Here is a 15,627-nt window from a genome sequence, read left to right as displayed (position 1 = left end):
GGGGGATGGGAACCACAGGGAGGACCCCTGGTCAGGGGCTCCTTGCAAAGTGGGGTCAGTAGTCCCACTCCCACAGCACTGTCCCCATGGAGCAGCCTCTGGTCTCCAATGACCCCATATTCAAATGCCTGAAGCTGCTGGGGGCCACCCGGTGTCTTGGTCCCCAGCCACAGCTGGGAAGAAAAGAAGATGGGGTGGCCTTCTGACCACGCAACACACCCGTACCCTGTCCTCACTCCCATCCTACATCCCCTGAGCCCCCCAGGGGTCCACCAAAGCTGGAGGGTCTGTGATGGCTCCTGGACAGCTCCATAGCTCCAGCTAGTGCCCAGCAGGCTCCCTTATACGTCTGTGAGACGGAACCCTGGCTTCCTCTTAAGGGAGGGCTCCCAGCTTTCCTTGAGTTGTGGGCCCCCACTGAAGTTACACAAGCATCGAATTTGAGACCATATTTCTTTGATCAAATGACAATGCTGTAGCCTCAGTCTTTGATTATGTGGTTTCCACCTCTCCCTTCTCCCCTCACTCTCCTTTGCCAAATTCTCTCACCTACCCCCAGAGCCCATAGCCAGACAGCCGAGACCCCTACCAACACCACCAGACAGTGGACCCCAGCAAAGGTTGAGGGCAGAGGGGCCCACGCCCCTCCAGCTCTCCAGGTGGAATGGGAGCCTCAGAACTGGCCAGGCCTCCTCCCTACCTCCACGCTGTGTCCCTTTCCACCCAAGCACAGGGTTTACATGTAGGTGGAGGAACTCTTGAGTTCGGTAGCTGAGAAAACAACAGCATCATTTGACTGTTTGGAAAACAATTTACAGTTTACAAAACACTCTTTTCCCTTATCTCATGGGAATGCTGGTGCCACCCTGTGAGGCAAGCAGGGCGGGACCATCAGCCCCAATTTATAGAGTGAGGAAAAAGAGGCTCTGGAGGATGAAGTCATTGCCCTGGGGCCACCAGGATGGAGTAAGGTAAGGCTGGACAGGGAGGAGAACAGGACTCCTGAGAGAGCATCCAGACAACCCCTCCCTGAGGGGAAATGAGAGGAGGGGGTGGCCCCAAGTCAGAGAGGCACTGGCCAAAACTACTACTTGCAAGACTTGGGAAACTTGTTCTGAAATAAATGTGTGCATAGGTGCACGGGTGTGTGCACGAGCAGAGATGTGAGTAGGTGTGTGTATGTGTGCACGGAAACATGGGTAAATGTACACGTGAGTACATGCACATAAGGGGTGTGTGCATGGGTGTGTACGGGTGTATGTGGTATGGGGCTGGGGAATGTGTGTCAGTGTGTGGGCCATGGTATGTTTTTGTCTACAGACTCTGTGATGTTGATTTTGATCCCTTCAGAGAATAAGGCCCATCCATCTGTCCATTTATTTGTGCAATATTTTCTATTTCTCTAAAGTGCCTAGCAGAGAACTGGGCACAGAGGGGTGCCCAAGAAAGACCAGGGGTCTTGGGCTTCCCTTGTGGCGCAGTGGTTGAGAGTCCGCCTGCCGATGCATGGGACACGGGTTCATGCCCTGGTCCACAGGCCGCGGAGCGGCTGGGCCCGTGAGCCATGGCCACTGAGCCTGTGCGTCCGGAGCCTGTGCTCCGTAACGGGAGAGGCCATAACAGTGAGAGGCCCGCGTACCGCAAAAAAAAAAAAAAAGGAAAGAAAGACTGGGGGTCTTGCTGCTACAACTCAACCTGTGACAGCCTTGTCTGGGCAGGTGACCAAGCCTAGACCCTCTGCTCAGACCTCCTCTCCCACTGAGGCCTCATCTCCACTGCAGGAGCCATCACCTCACATTGCCCAGAGCTGTAAAAGTACTCTGTCTGCCTTCCTAGAGCATCAAACAGAGCTGGGATGTCTGCAGTGACTCTGTAAGACACAGCCTTGGGACCAGCCCCCAACACCCTTCTTCACCGTTCTTCCCAGGCCCACATGCCCACCCACACAGCCAGTGTCCACATCCAGCTCACCCCAGGATGGGCTCTTTTCAAGTAAAAGTGTTCACAGTACCTGTCTCACACACACACACACACACACACACACACACACACACACACACACACACACACACACACACGAGGCCCCAAGGCCCCGGGGCCCCAAGCAGCCTCTCCCACTCCATCCCAACCTCCACACTCCCAGCCAATGAACCTGCAGCCCAGGCCAAACTGCTGTGGCCTGTGCCAGAACACCCACTCCTTCCAGGGGAAGACAGCTGGTTTATAGTCTCTCCCATCAGTGAGGCAGCAGCAAATTAAAAAATATGAACTCTGGATTTCATGACAGCCCACAGCCCAAGAGACATTATTAACCCTACAGCAAAGGGAACCTCATGGAGGCCAGGGATCCACTTCCTCTCACTGCTCTGTGGGCCACTAAAGTCCCATTATTTCCACTTTCTTGGGATTCCAGCTTGGTTTGATGCCAGAGGATACAGAGGAGAGAGGCAGGAAGGACTGCTGTGTCCCCCAACACCTTCTCTCCCACCCTGCGGGTCTCACCCCAGCCTCAGGCAAGGGCAGGCTGGAACACTCAGGAGCTGCATCTCCGGGCTGTCGATTACACCACAGTTACACACGCTCAGCGCCAAACACTCAGGCAGTGGAACTGAACAGAATATTATGGGAAAATCTAGGTTTGCGACTCATTTTTTTCGCTGTGGAGAACCCCAATTCTCTACAGAGGGAGGTTATAGATGAGAAAAAGCACTTTGAATTTACTAAACTCCCTCCTTGTTAAGAGTTTTTCAACTCAGCCATATCTGAGGTCCCTTCTGGCTCCCAGTTCTGTAATTATTTGGGATTATTTTCCCATGGGAACATATCTCTAATTTTATGAGAGACATCGCTGGAAGAGCAGGATTCATTTTACAGCCAGCTGTTGAGACCACCCTGCCTTGTGCTGTTAGCAGCAGGTGGTTATTAGTACTCTGCACCCTTGCCCCTGGCCAGCTAGTGGGACCCCTGCTGGCTGCTTTGCCTACTTAGAACAGAGGCCATAGCCTCGGGATGGGGTGGTAGAGACTGACCTCAAGTTCAGGGTTTGAAGCAGGAGTTTCCTGTTTAAGGCCTCAGTATCTTCCTTATAAACCCAGACTCATCCCCCCCACCCCCGCCCCCATCACTGACTTCACCCTCTCCCTCCCCACAAGGGCACCAGTGCTATTTGGAGAGTTGCTGGTCATGTCAAATCTAACTTTTTAGCCCTGGTTTCAAATTAGAGCCTCAGACATGTGCCATTATTCTCTCATGCACTAATTTCCCCAGCTTTCGTAGCTCATTAACAGAGCTAACGGAACTGATTTTGCAGCTATGGATTAGTTGGCCCCATGCCAGATCAGACCTCGCTTCGTTAAGTTCTGGCCATATCCTGTCCTCCGTCTCACCCTGTCTGTTCACTTCTCCTCCTCAGCAGCTTAAGTTCCAGGGATGTCGGCTCACATGATCTACTGACCCCAAATGCCCAGGCCCCAGCTGAACGCCTAAGGACTGATGGAGTCAGGACAGGGTTACCACACCCTTCATAACAACCGTCCCTCCCTGGTGTTTGGCCAGTGCTGTGTTGGCCACAGTGCTTGGTCACAGATATCGCCTCATTCAGTACTCATCACATCCTGAGGAGAACCAGCATCACCCTTTTCCTGTGGGGAGCCTGTGACTCTGAGAGGTTAAGTGACTTGCTCAAAGTCACATAGCTTGGTAGTGAGAGTCAAAACTTGGATCCAGACCTGTTGGCTTCTAGGCAGTGAGGGCGATGCAGGTGGCTGCTTTGTTCCTTTCATGTGTGAAGCTTGGCCCCACAGCCCTGGGGCTAGACCAGGCTCTGCCCCTTGGCGGTCATTACAACGGTGGTGGATGTTCACAGAGCCGCTGCCATCTGCCAGGCATGTTACACACCTGTTAGCTCTTGCCCTTCAAAAAGGACATTACTGGGGCTTCCCTGGTGGCGCAGTGGTTGAGAGTCCGCCTGCCGATGCAGGAGACACAGGTTCGTGCCCCGGTCCGGGAAGATCCCACGTGCCGCGGAGCGGCTGGGCCCGTGAGCCATGGCCGCTGAGCCTGTAAGTCCAGGGCCTGTGCTCCACAACGGGAGAGGCCACAACAGTGAGAGGCCCGCGTACCACAAAAAAAAAAAAAAAAAGGGCATTACTGACCATCACTTTCAGCTTAGGAGACGGAGACTCAAGGATATTCTATAGCTTCTCTGGGTCACATGGTTCACACATAGCCACCTCCAAGTCCAGGAGTCCTTTGGACACCAGGATTCAACCCTCATGCCCAGGGAGGACTGCACATTTTACAGATGTCTTCCTGACCCCTACAAACATTTACTGGCCCTGCCTGGGGGTCAGGCCTGGAGCTGCGACTAGGAATGCTGTCACAGGCACTCCATACTCAAGGATTTGGGGGTCTATGGATGAGTTGCTGCCAATTAGGATGCTTGATGAGGATGTAGGCCCTAGGGAACTGTGCCTGGCTCCTTCTCTTCCCTTCTCCTTTCTTTCCAGATCCAGAACCTGGCAGAGCAGGCAAGATGGAGAAGGCCAGCCCCGGGAAGAAGGAGGGCCCCCAAACAGCTGCTCCCATTCCAGGCCAAGGGTGGGGTACCTAATGGCCGGGGCAGGGGTGGGGGGACCAGGAGGAAGTGGCTGACTGGCTGGGAGCCTCCTTAATCACCTCCCACCAGAGTCCTGGGAGGGGAGGAAGTGGCTGGGGCTCTAGGCCCAACGTCTTTCTAGGAGGCTCTGCCAGCAGGAAAGCCAACACGCGTTTTGAAATTGTCAAATCTCAGGAACACAAGAACTCCTTCAATTTGCCAAATTTTGGTGGCCTCAGTTTGTCTGCTTCCTCCCAGCCCCAGAAAACGTGGAAACAAAGGCAGAAGTGCCAGGTCTGGGGAGGAATAGGGAGGGGTGGGGGAGGGGAAGAATGCTTCCAGAAAGAAGGAGTTAAGCTAGGCTCCCAGGCAGGGAAGGAGAGGACCAGTGGGAACATGAGTGCTAGCTGGAGCAGGCCCAGGTCCCAGTGCCCCAGGTCAGGGTCCATGCACTATGAAAGACCAGCTGTGGCCACAGGGCTCTGGGTCAGACAGACCTGCAAGCCAGATGCAGAGGCCAGTTCCATCCTCCACTCACCTGCGGCTTTGGGCAGGCCATTCAACCTCTCTGAGCCTCACTGGCCCAATCTGGAAAATGGGGACAGTGACAGTACTCATGTTCCCGGGTGGCCACGAGGACAGAATGAGAACACACAGAGAGCTCAGATTAGCACAGTGCCAAGTGCACACTGAGTGGAGATGGGCTTTGAGGTTTGCTTGGCTTCAGGATTCCCCTGGGTCTTGCCCTGAGGTGGTCTCACACTCTTCACCTCCCTATTCTCCAGAATTTGGGGAAATTCAGGTGCAAACTCTAGGACCCAGGGAGGCAGACTCCCTCCAATCCAGCAGGTCACAGAAATGGTCTCAGATCCTGAGAGGTAGACCAAGAATCAAAAGTCTATGGATACTGCTGCTATGAAAGGCTCAATGAGGAGGGGCAGATCCTCCAGGGTGGGAAGATCATGGCTAATCTCAGGGGAGGGACCCTGGGGCATGGGAAGCAAGGCTGAGAGCTAGGGACCTAAGCCAGGGAACTAACCCAGCCCTCAGCTTTGGCAGACTGGAGGAGAGGGCACATCCCCACTCTCCCAGGTGGCAAACACCTTTACATCCTCAACTCCTCCATGCATCCTTTTGGGCAATGTCCCCTTCTGCAAAGTGTGTGGTGACCTTGGACCTGTCCCCTAATACCTCCCTGAGCCCCAGTTCCTCATCTGTGAAATGGATATGCACTCTCCTCACCCATGGCAACGAAGGGAGGGGGGCAGGCATGTCTGAGACTATGGGCACCTGCTTTACAGGCAGGGAAAGAGGCCCAGAAAGAGCTACAACCTTCTCCCCCTCCCGGAGGTTACAGTGTGTAAGTGGCAGGATCAGAACTCCCTCTGCCCCAGGCAGGTGCCAGATCCCAGCATCCTACCCACAGCCTTCCCACAGGGGGCTGAGAAGAGGCCACACAGGTGCCTTGTGAGCCCCTTGAGTGCATACTCAGAGGGTCTAGCTTCTATTATCATCTAACTTCTTAGAGGAAAAAAGAATTTTTCTGTCAAAATCAGCTACATAATTGGTGAAATGTTACCCTGGTTCTATTTCTTCTGTGACAGTATAAAAAGAAGACATCTTCCTCATAAGACTGGACAATTTTTAGCAAACATAAGTGTTTTATTCTAATCTCAAAAATGTCTCTTCAATGGTCCCTCCTCATGAGGAGACCCCACCTTGGCCACAGAGTCTGTGCCCCCAACCGGCCAGCTGTGCTGCAGTGATGCCCGCATAGCCCGCGCAGGGTAACAGAGGACAGGCAGCGACCAGGGCGAGTGAGGCCATGCCCAGGCGACCCCTGCTGAGGCACCCATCTTGCCATGCCTGTGGTCAGCTCTGGAGAGGGGACCCAACACACTCTAGCTCTCAGAAGAATGACAGCTGGTCTCTTTCCCCTGGAGGAGACGTTACAAAGATGACAAAGGAATAAGAAGTGGGGGGGGGGGTGGGAGGATGGACCGTACCACCCCCAGAGACATGGTGCAGAGACCCTTGGGAACCTTCTGACTCCACCCCCCAGACCTGCTCTTCCCAAAGCCAATATCATATCTGCTCTGCATCTCTCCCGCTTCCCTTGGCTTCATCCACGTCCCCGCAGCTCCCCACACAGGCCTGGGTGAGCACCGGCAGCCATCGCCCTACTCAGGCTCCTCCCAGGGGAGGCAGGGAAACTGGCTGCCCAAGCTTCTGGCAGACCTTGGCCCCTGGTCCCTTTCTCTCTCCTGCTCCTGTTCAGCTAGAAGGCTCCCAGGCCTCTGACACCCAGCTGGCTCCTGGGAAAGTCTCCTTGTCTCTGGAGCCATAGCTGTGAGGAAGGGGAAGTGGAAGAGGGAGGAAGGCCCCACCCTCTGGGAGACCAGGGTGGCAGCCAGCCAGCACTGAGGGACACTCCGGCCATGGGAATGGACTGCAGTGACTCACCCTCACTCTCTCAGGCCTTTCTAGGGTAAGGACACACCCTGGTACAGGCTCGGCTGACTCAAGGATTGACCCAGCCATAGAGCGCAGTGCAGAGGGGTCTTCAAACCTGAGTCATAACCCCCTGAGCTCCTGTCCCTAGCAGAACACATACCCTGCTGGTGGTGTCACCACAGATGACCAGGTTCCCCTGGCAATACCATTGCTAGCTGGCTCAGGAGAGGCATCTCGGGGCACCCTCTAGTCAGCCTCCGCGCTGCCTGTCCTCTTGCAAGAGCGGCCCCAGCAGCAGGCAAGGGGGGCCCCACCACCTGCCTGCTTGCTTGGCACTGCCCACAGTCGCTGCCCACCCAAAGGGTCTTCACAGCCAGAAGGGGTGGCCCTTGTCAAACAGAGCACCCAGCCCCTCATCTTACAGAGGGGCAGACTGGCCTGGGAGAGGGGCCCAGCTCCTGATGCCCACTGAGCCTGGCACACAGGGAAGGATGGCTGAGAGGCACCGTCTGGCTGCCAGACAGGCCAGGGTTCCAGGGTTACTTCGCCTTTATGAATCTCAGTCTCTGCTTCCATGACATGGGGGTGATCACAACCCATTCTTAGAGTCTGCTGTGTTTGTGTTTAGCATTCAAGGGATAAGTGGGTGCTCTTATCCCCATCCCCACCCACTATGCTGCTGCCTGCCAGAGGGCATGGAGAGCACTGGCCAGTCCCTCCGACACATCCTGAGAAGGGGGCTTGTTTATGTTGGGGAAACAGCTAGGGAACGAGCTATGAGTCCTCAGAGGCTGAACCCTTAGGAATGTGGCGATGAACGTGGCAGGTCAAGGCTCTGATCCTTCATGCTCCTGAAAACAGACTGTGAGTTTTGCTGAGGTGGGGGTGAGGGCAGGTGCAGGGTGCAGGCTAAAGAGCCAGCTGCTCTGGGGTGCTTCTCCCAGCTAGTGCGGGGCAGCACACAGTTGCACAGGCTGCACCTTGCATCTCAAGCCCTCCTAGCCCCTCTGCGGGCTCCTTCAGCTGGCTCCAGCCCCTTCTCTCCCCCACCTCAGCCCAGGAATCCTTGGGAGTCACAGTGCTCCTGGTCTTGCACCATTGTCCCAAGCAAAAGGCTCAGACCATTGAGCCATAAAAGGAGACCCACAGGCAGAGGCCACAGCCAAGGCTGACCTCCCACACTCCACAGGGGGATGCCTCAGGTTACAGACTTGGCCCACATGCTCCTGACTCCACTGCTCTGGCGGCAAAGGCAGCCAGCAGCTGGTCGAGGCCAGGAGCAGGAGGAAACACTGTGAGCGGCATGGGCGCGGCCGTGCTCCTCCTTCCTGTCCTACCCCCACCCTGTCCCTAGGAGGTGGGGCAGACTTTCAGGGTGACTAGGATGAGTCCCGAGCACCTGACCATCCCCCATCTGTCCTCTGCCTGCCCGAAACCCACAAGACAGAGTGGCAGGGCCCGAGAGGGGAGGGACTGAGTGACAGCAGGAGAAACAGAGATGGGAAAGAAGAAAGGAGAGGGACAAGGAGGCAAAGAAGACCGAAAAGGGAGAGCAACACAAAGAGAAAGTAGCAAGGACAAAGCCGTAGTCTAAAGAAAAGGGCAACCCTAATCCCAAACCCGCAAATAAACCCAAAATCAATTTTCTCAGTGTCTCTGGTCTGTCCAGCGCTGAAAAGGCCTCCTGAGGCTCCCTGTTCCCACAAACAGCCGGCTGCCGCCTGGTACTCCAGCCCTAAACACACCCGCACGGTTCCCACAGAGCAGAATTTTAATCACAATTACACTGGTCCTAATCTACTTAGTTCCAAAAGGGCTGGGGGGGGGGGGGTTCTTTCACACCATTCTTTCAAACCCTGCGAAGAGCTGGCTTCCCCAGGTGCAGGGTGAGCCCAAGTGAGTCCTCATGAAGGCCAATAATGTGCCACCAAAAAATGCACCCAGGCCCCCCCAAAGGAGAGCTCTGCCCTCTCACAGTGCCTGCAGGCCCCAGCTGTCTCACAGCAGGAACCTGGGGATAGTTAGCTACCAAGACTGAATCCTGCTTCCCACCACATATTCAAACCCTGCGTTCAACGGCACCACAAAGACGATGGTTTTGCAAAAAATTCCGGAACTGCCTTTTTCCAAGGTTACTTGCGGAGAAAGTAGCAGAAAGGACTTCAAGCCCAGAGCCCTGCTCCTCTCTCAACCCCAGGCAGCCTCTCATGTGGAGCCACACAAGACCTCGAACAGGTGGGAGGGAGGGCAGCAGAGCAAAAGTTCTCCTGGGAAAACATGGGAGCCTGTGGGAGCCCACTAGAGCTGTGGTCTCCCTGCCCTGAGAGCAGTAGACCCACTTATCCAGGTAGGGCCTGGTGTGCACTTTTACAGCACAGATGTGTGGGGAAGGCGCCCTCGCCTAGGTATAACCACCGTCCCCAGCTCTTGCCTGGTGGCCTTCACCTATGGACACGTGGCAGCCAGTTGCCAGGCTGGGACCAAAGGAGGCTGGGGGGCTGCACAGCCAGATGCTCCACCTGCCGCACTCTCTCAGGGGTCTCCCATGATGGTGTCCCAAGGAGGCCCTGGGAGAGGAAGACGAGGGATCCAAGTAGAAAACCAGCTTCCCCAAGTGCAAACCTGGGGAACAGGCAGAGACAGAACAGACCTCTATTGTCGTGGAGACCAGGCCCTGAACTGAACAACAACTCAGGTGACCCAGAAGCCCCTACAGCACCCCTGGCAATAGTACTCCACAAGGGTCCCAGTGATGCTGTGAAAGAAACCTCTGGGAGAAGGAGGGAGGATTTTTGCCCACCTAGTGATGGAGGGCACCAAAGACAGACAGAGGCCTCTGGTGGGATGAGGTATGAATCTCAGTTGTGGGCAAATGGAGAGGGAGAGTCACCGCTGATCACTTTCCCCCATCCTTTAAACCCTACGTAAATGCCTCTTTTTCCACAGGGCCCTTTGGTCTCTCCACGGCTCCCCAGAGTTTGTCAGGGCCTGGACACCAGCCCTGCTGAGATTAGCCACATCCTACCAGGACACAAGACTGGGAGTTGGGAAGTGGTACTCCACAACAAGTGCTGAACTGTGCAAACCAGGCGTGCTGTCACAATACACCCAGTGCCCTCCTCTGTCATCCACATCCTTCTCAGACCAGAGGCCTGCATTAAAGCTGGCAATCTCTTCCAGGAAACCTCCCCTGGCTGGCCCAGTCCTGACAGTTTCCTCTCGCCCACTCACCAACCTGACTTCCTCCCTGTGGCACCCTGGACTTCGCTGGGCTGGGCTTGTCTGAGACTCACAAGGCTTGAGATGAACCATATACCCTTTCTGAGGCAGTCCCACAGCCATCATGGTCCGGGTGCACTGGCCTTGCGGGACTACCACCTGTCCACTTACAGGCATAGAGTCCTGTATAGTGAGGAGAGCTGGGCAGATACAGACAAACACCAGCAGTATCACGTGGGGCCCAGTGGAGTCATGGAGGACGTTGCTACCATCTTTCCAGGAGCCAAGCCTCAGAGACCCTCCCATGTCCCCGTAGACTTGCACGAGGCATGAGGTGGCTTAGGTGCTAAGACTCTGGCATCAAACTGCCTGGATTCACGTCCCAGCCCTGCCACTCACCAGCTATACACCTTGGGCAAGTCGTTTACCTCTCTGAATATCAGTGTCTTCATCCATAAAGTGGGAATGAAAAGAGTTAGGGAAGATAACATGTATTGTACACTGGGACAGGGCCTGCCAGACAGAACGCTCTGCAAAACTATTGGCCATTCACAAGAATATTAGACTCCATACCACCAAGGCCTGAAGCTGGAGAGATGGCATCAGTTCCTGGGGGGTGGGGGTGGGAAGAAGACTCTGGAAGTCCCAACAAAGGGGATCCTGACAGTAGGCTACGAGCACAGCTTCTAAAGCTGTGGGCAGGATGTGAAGCATATCCAAACAATCCCCCTCTGCCCCAAAATCTCACTATCTGCATTTTATAGAGTTTGATGCTCTCCTTAGGATCCTCATTTAAAAAGCAAGTTGCCCACTCCTGGCAATTCAGAAGGCTCCACTTGAGTGTCGTAGTGCTTGAATTCCTCAGATTCTTTCCTTTCAGGAGAGGGGCAGCCTGAAGAGATGCTTGGGTACAGTAAAACCACTACTGGGGACTCTGTTGTACAAGGCCACCAGCCCTCCACATGCTTCCTGATTTGTTGACTCAGTAAACAAGAGGTCCTGCAGAGGCTGATCTGACCGGTCTGGAGACGGTAGGTGAAGGGGTAGCAGCTCCAAATGAGAAAGTACCTGGCCTGCCTGGAAGCCCCACCCAGCCTCAAATCCAGCTCCACAGCACCAGCTCCAACAGGCCAGCCCCACCCATGGAGCAATGCAGGGATCTCCTGGGCATGTGGATCCAGTACCCTACCACTCTACTCTTTGACAGAGACAGGAAGATGAGGGCACTGGAAGCCCCAGGGGCCTCCAACACTTTTCAGTGGACCCAGAGCCCAGAGAGCAGGGCTAGGAAAGACTCCCACTGCAGACCCCCTCAGTCTCCTCAAGGCTTTGTTTTTATTTATCTAAGTACCACTGTCACTTCTGCCTGCCAGGAGGCCGAGGACGACAAGGCGGCTTGGCAGGAAGTCAGGAGAGGAGGGGATTCAGGCCTCTGCTATAATCCGCCATCCCAATCAAGCCACGTGACTTCTGACCACTAACTCCAGGTCCTGACTTTCATATATGGGATAAGGTTTGAGAGGCTGGGTGTCTAATGTGATGGGGTGGCTGTGTCCAGTTAGGAGTGAAAATAAGGGGTGTCAATTAACCAGTTAGGCCTGAAAGGGGTCACAAGCAAGAGGTCAGTAGGAGGCAGTCCCCTGCCCCAGATACTTGGCAGGCAGACCTCTAGTTCCTGCCAAAGGGATAGCAGAAGTGCTAAGGGTCGAATGGAGAGTGGAATGACAGCACTGGTGGCAGAAGCTGGCCTTGGGAGAGAGTTCCTGAGTATGAGTGAGGCCAAGATGGACCAAGCCAGCAGTCAGGGGCTGAGGGAAAGGGGAAGTGGCCCAGCCCCCTAGGAAGGAGAAGCCTGCTTCTCTAGGGCCTCCAAAGAACAGCAACAGCTACAGGGCCATCGACCACAGCTCTTCCTGTTTTATGAGTGCCTGCTGTGTTCCAGGCTTTATGCTAAGCACCATCTACCACCCTAAGCAACAGGGCCAAGAGGACAGATATGGGAGAGGCCACGACACCTGGACAGATCCAGACCACAAGACAAAGACGGGCCAGCCTGGTAACCTAGGACGTAGGTACAGGGAAGCAGAAAGGCACAGGGCTAGGCAGAGGCAGAGAGAGGGCTGAGACCCATTCATGGACGGGCTGAGCTCCTGGGGCCCAAGCCAGGCCATGTGCTGAGATCTCCTGGCCCTGGCCCTCCTGGGAAGAGGGCAGAGGCTATAAGCATAAAGGTGCCACCTACCTTGTCAAGGCTAGAGCCATCACTCACAGTATAGGTACAACGTGCTAGAGGTTGTGCTCATCCCATCCTGGAAGATGGTGAGGCCCTACCTAGCTGGGTGGGGAGTTGGTCACTGGAGGCGGGGGGGGGGGGGTTGGCAAGAACAGGAAAGTGCTGGGTGGGGGCACATCTAATCCATGTCCCCCTTGAGGGCTAACCTAGCACCAGGTCCTGAAGGTCCCAAGCCAATAGCCCTAGCCACGCTCACCCATGAAGCCTAAAGGGGTACAGTAGGGGCATCTGTTCTAGGCCTGCCCAATTCCTAGTCCAGAACAGAGAGCACTGAGGCCCTAGATTCAAGAGGAGGTGCTTTGGAAGTTGTTGCAGACAGAAGTCCCCCCAAGTCACTTGTCAGACACAGCACCTACGGGGAAAGGCCTAGGCCCAGGCCTGCTTAAAGCCAGTTCTGCCTGGGCCCATGAACTCCAGCCTCTCACTCCACCCCTGCCTCACTCACAGCATCTAGAGTACCACAGCGGGTGGTCAGAGCTCAGCCCTGGCTCACAAGGCCAAAACCTTGGTATTAAGAAGAGGCCTCTGTCGTCCCCTTGCCCACCCAGACTGTACCATGACCCTAGCAGGAGTGAAAGGGCTAAGATGGTGCTGAGGGAGAGAATGAAGACTCTCACTTCTCACTTCTTTAGCCCCATCTCCCCTCAGAAGAGCCTCCTTTCCCTTGAAGGACTCAGAGAATCCCCTGCCCGGGGCTCCAAAAGGGCCTCCCAACCCCACTCCACTGCTGGGTTCACAAGCAAAGAAGCTGTGCCTGAGACCCAGCCTCACCAGCCCTGCCCTAAGCATCTTCCAGACCCATCCTCATGATCCCCTCCAAGACCACCCTGGGGAGATGACCCCCTCTATCAGTCCTAGGGCCACTGGGAAAGACACAGGGAGCTGGGCCCAGGTCCCCTGCTCAGATACTTGCAGACTCTGTGCCCTAAATAACTCCTGTAGCCTCTCCAGGCCTGCACCAGGCCCTGTACCAATTACTCTATATGCATCATCTCATTCCAAGCTCACGTCAACTCTCATCAACCCTTGAGCAGAGAAACCTGATTTCAAGAGTCCAAGACCTAGTCCAAGGTCATGGAGCTGGCAAATGCAGGCCAAAGATTAGAGCTACATCTGCAGGACTCTGTGCTTGGGCTCATAATTACAATGTCTGTAAAATGAGGAGATCCTTAGCTGTATTCTAACCTCCAGGAGCCACTCTCCTTGCCATACTCTACCTATCCAGGTGACCAGTGTTACAGGCTGCAATTAAGTAAAGTTCTCAGTGATGACAAATTCAAGAGCTTCTAGGTACGGGCCAGGGTCCTGGGCCCAGAACTATATGACCTAAGCCAGAACTACATGGCTAGATCAGCCACCTCCAGGACTCCCTGGGCTCCACATGTATCAGTGAGGTCTTAACCAGGCCTATAGGGAGCCTATGGTATGACGTGGCTAGATGGCTGGCTGCCCTCTGCCCAGGAAACAGGGTGGGTCAGAGCTGGAGCAGGGCCACCCCCTCTCAACATGGGTCTAGTGACTCATCTGGAGCCCGTCAGCAGCTTCCTGCCCACAGGTGCAGTGGGCGTCAGCCTTGCCCACCAGCAAGCCCCGGGAGGCTCCCACTCCAGCCTAGGCAGGCAGGGGACCCAAGAGAATGTAGCCCCACCCCAAGCTTTCATGAGAACACAGCCTCAGGCAGAAAGAAACTCAGACCTATTCCAGTCAGAAGAGTTTCTCATTGAAGGGGCAGCCAAGCTGAGTGAGGGTCCCCCTTGGGCCCAAACTCATAGGCCCAGCCTGAAACCCAGAGCCAGAAGCCCTTCCTTCCCTGCTTCCGGGTACAGCAGGCTCTACCCACACTGACTCCACCCCTTGACCCCTTGCTCCCTGGGACACTCGGAGTTTAGCAAGGCTAAGCCTGTTTCCCCATCTGTAAAGCAGAGAGAACCGGGAGTCCAACCTTACAGAGGAGTAAGAAGATGAAATTCTGAGCATAAGAAGCTTAACAGGGGCCCTGGTCATATCCTGTACCCACAGGTCTTTGCTGTTGGGCCCTCCGGGTCACCCACGCAGCAGTGAGGGGTCACTGACCTTCAGGGCACACTTCTGCCCGGTGCGCCGGTGGAAGCACTCCAGCACCTTGCCGTTCACACCCAAGCCCAGCACCTGCTTGGACAACTGGTAGTCATCGGTCACTGCGTACTTCTTGGGCTCCCGCCGCCCCACAAGGGCGGGAGTGCCGGCTGAGCAAGGTTCGCAGGGTGCACCTGGTGGGGGCGCAGGGCCCCCCTGCTCCTCTGCTGTCTCGACATCCATGGCCCCCGCGGGGCGCTCAGAGGAGGCCCCAGCCTGGCGCGTCCAGGGCCACCTGGGAAAGAGAGGCAGAGTGAGTTCCGTTCAGACTTCTTCAGTACACCCCAGCCTTGGAGGCCCTGAGCCAGAGTGGGCTTCGGGTGGGGGACAGGGCTGGGAATGAGGAACGAACTGCCGCAGTGTACGGACCCGCGGCAGGGGGAGGTGGTCACGCAGCGGGGCACAGGCGAGTCCTGCCCGGCCACCTGTCAAGAGGGGAAAGGGCCGCGAGGTCCCGGGAATGGGAGGTGGAGGGGGCCCAGGGAGGGCGTACCTGGCGAAGGCGCACCTGACGGCAGCGCACCTGGCTGCAGCGCCGGTAAGGGGCAGGCGCGGCGGTCGCCGAAGCCCGCGGCCGCGAGCGCCCAGAGCTGAGAGTCACCCCGCCGCCTGCCCACGTGACTGCTCCCCTCCCCCGCGCGTCCCCGGCTTGAGGCCGGGCTTGGTCAGCCTTAAAGGGCCAGGCGGGCCCTGGCAGGACGGGGCGGGGCGGGGCGAGGCCCGCCTAGAGCTGAAGCAGAAATAGGGGGCGTGGCTTCTCCAGGGTGCAGAAATCTCCTAGGCTCCGCCAGCCTCCGGGGAGACCCCAGCGCTAGCGCAGCCGGGTTCCGCGTGGGCTGTGCGAGCCGCGGATTTTACCAGCCACCAAGGAAGTGGCAGCACAGGAAGTCTTGTTTTTCTTGGAGTCTCAGGTAGCCCCTTGAGTCGGGTGTTTTCTCTGCACGCTGCC

The 15,627-nt window shown here is 56.0% G+C and overlaps 1 protein-coding gene across 2 annotated transcripts in view; it reads right to left on the bottom strand.

The window, feature by feature from the left end:
• MAPKAPK3 (MAPK activated protein kinase 3) overlaps positions 1–15,288 on the bottom strand; it is a 29,875-nt gene extending 14,587 nt beyond the window's left edge. For both annotated transcript variants that reach the window (XM_082664747.1, XM_082664748.1), the window contains exons 1-2: positions 15,172–15,288; positions 14,637–14,913 (exon numbers count right to left, since the gene is read on the bottom strand). In XM_082664747.1, coding sequence (XP_082520873.1) covers positions 14,637–14,861 — 225 coding nt within the window. In that variant the 5' untranslated portion in view covers positions 14,862–14,913; positions 15,172–15,288. The remainder of the gene's footprint in view (positions 1–14,636; positions 14,914–15,171) is intronic.
• Positions 15,289–15,627: the final 339 nt, after the last annotated feature.

Source organism: Grampus griseus (assembly GCF_964374135.1).
Source record: "Grampus griseus genome assembly, chromosome: 10".
In the NCBI taxonomy this organism is placed as follows: domain Eukaryota; kingdom Metazoa; phylum Chordata; class Mammalia; order Artiodactyla; family Delphinidae; genus Grampus; species Grampus griseus.
The sequence above is the reverse complement of the archived record's forward strand: the minus strand, read 5'-3'. Positions and strand labels throughout refer to the sequence as shown.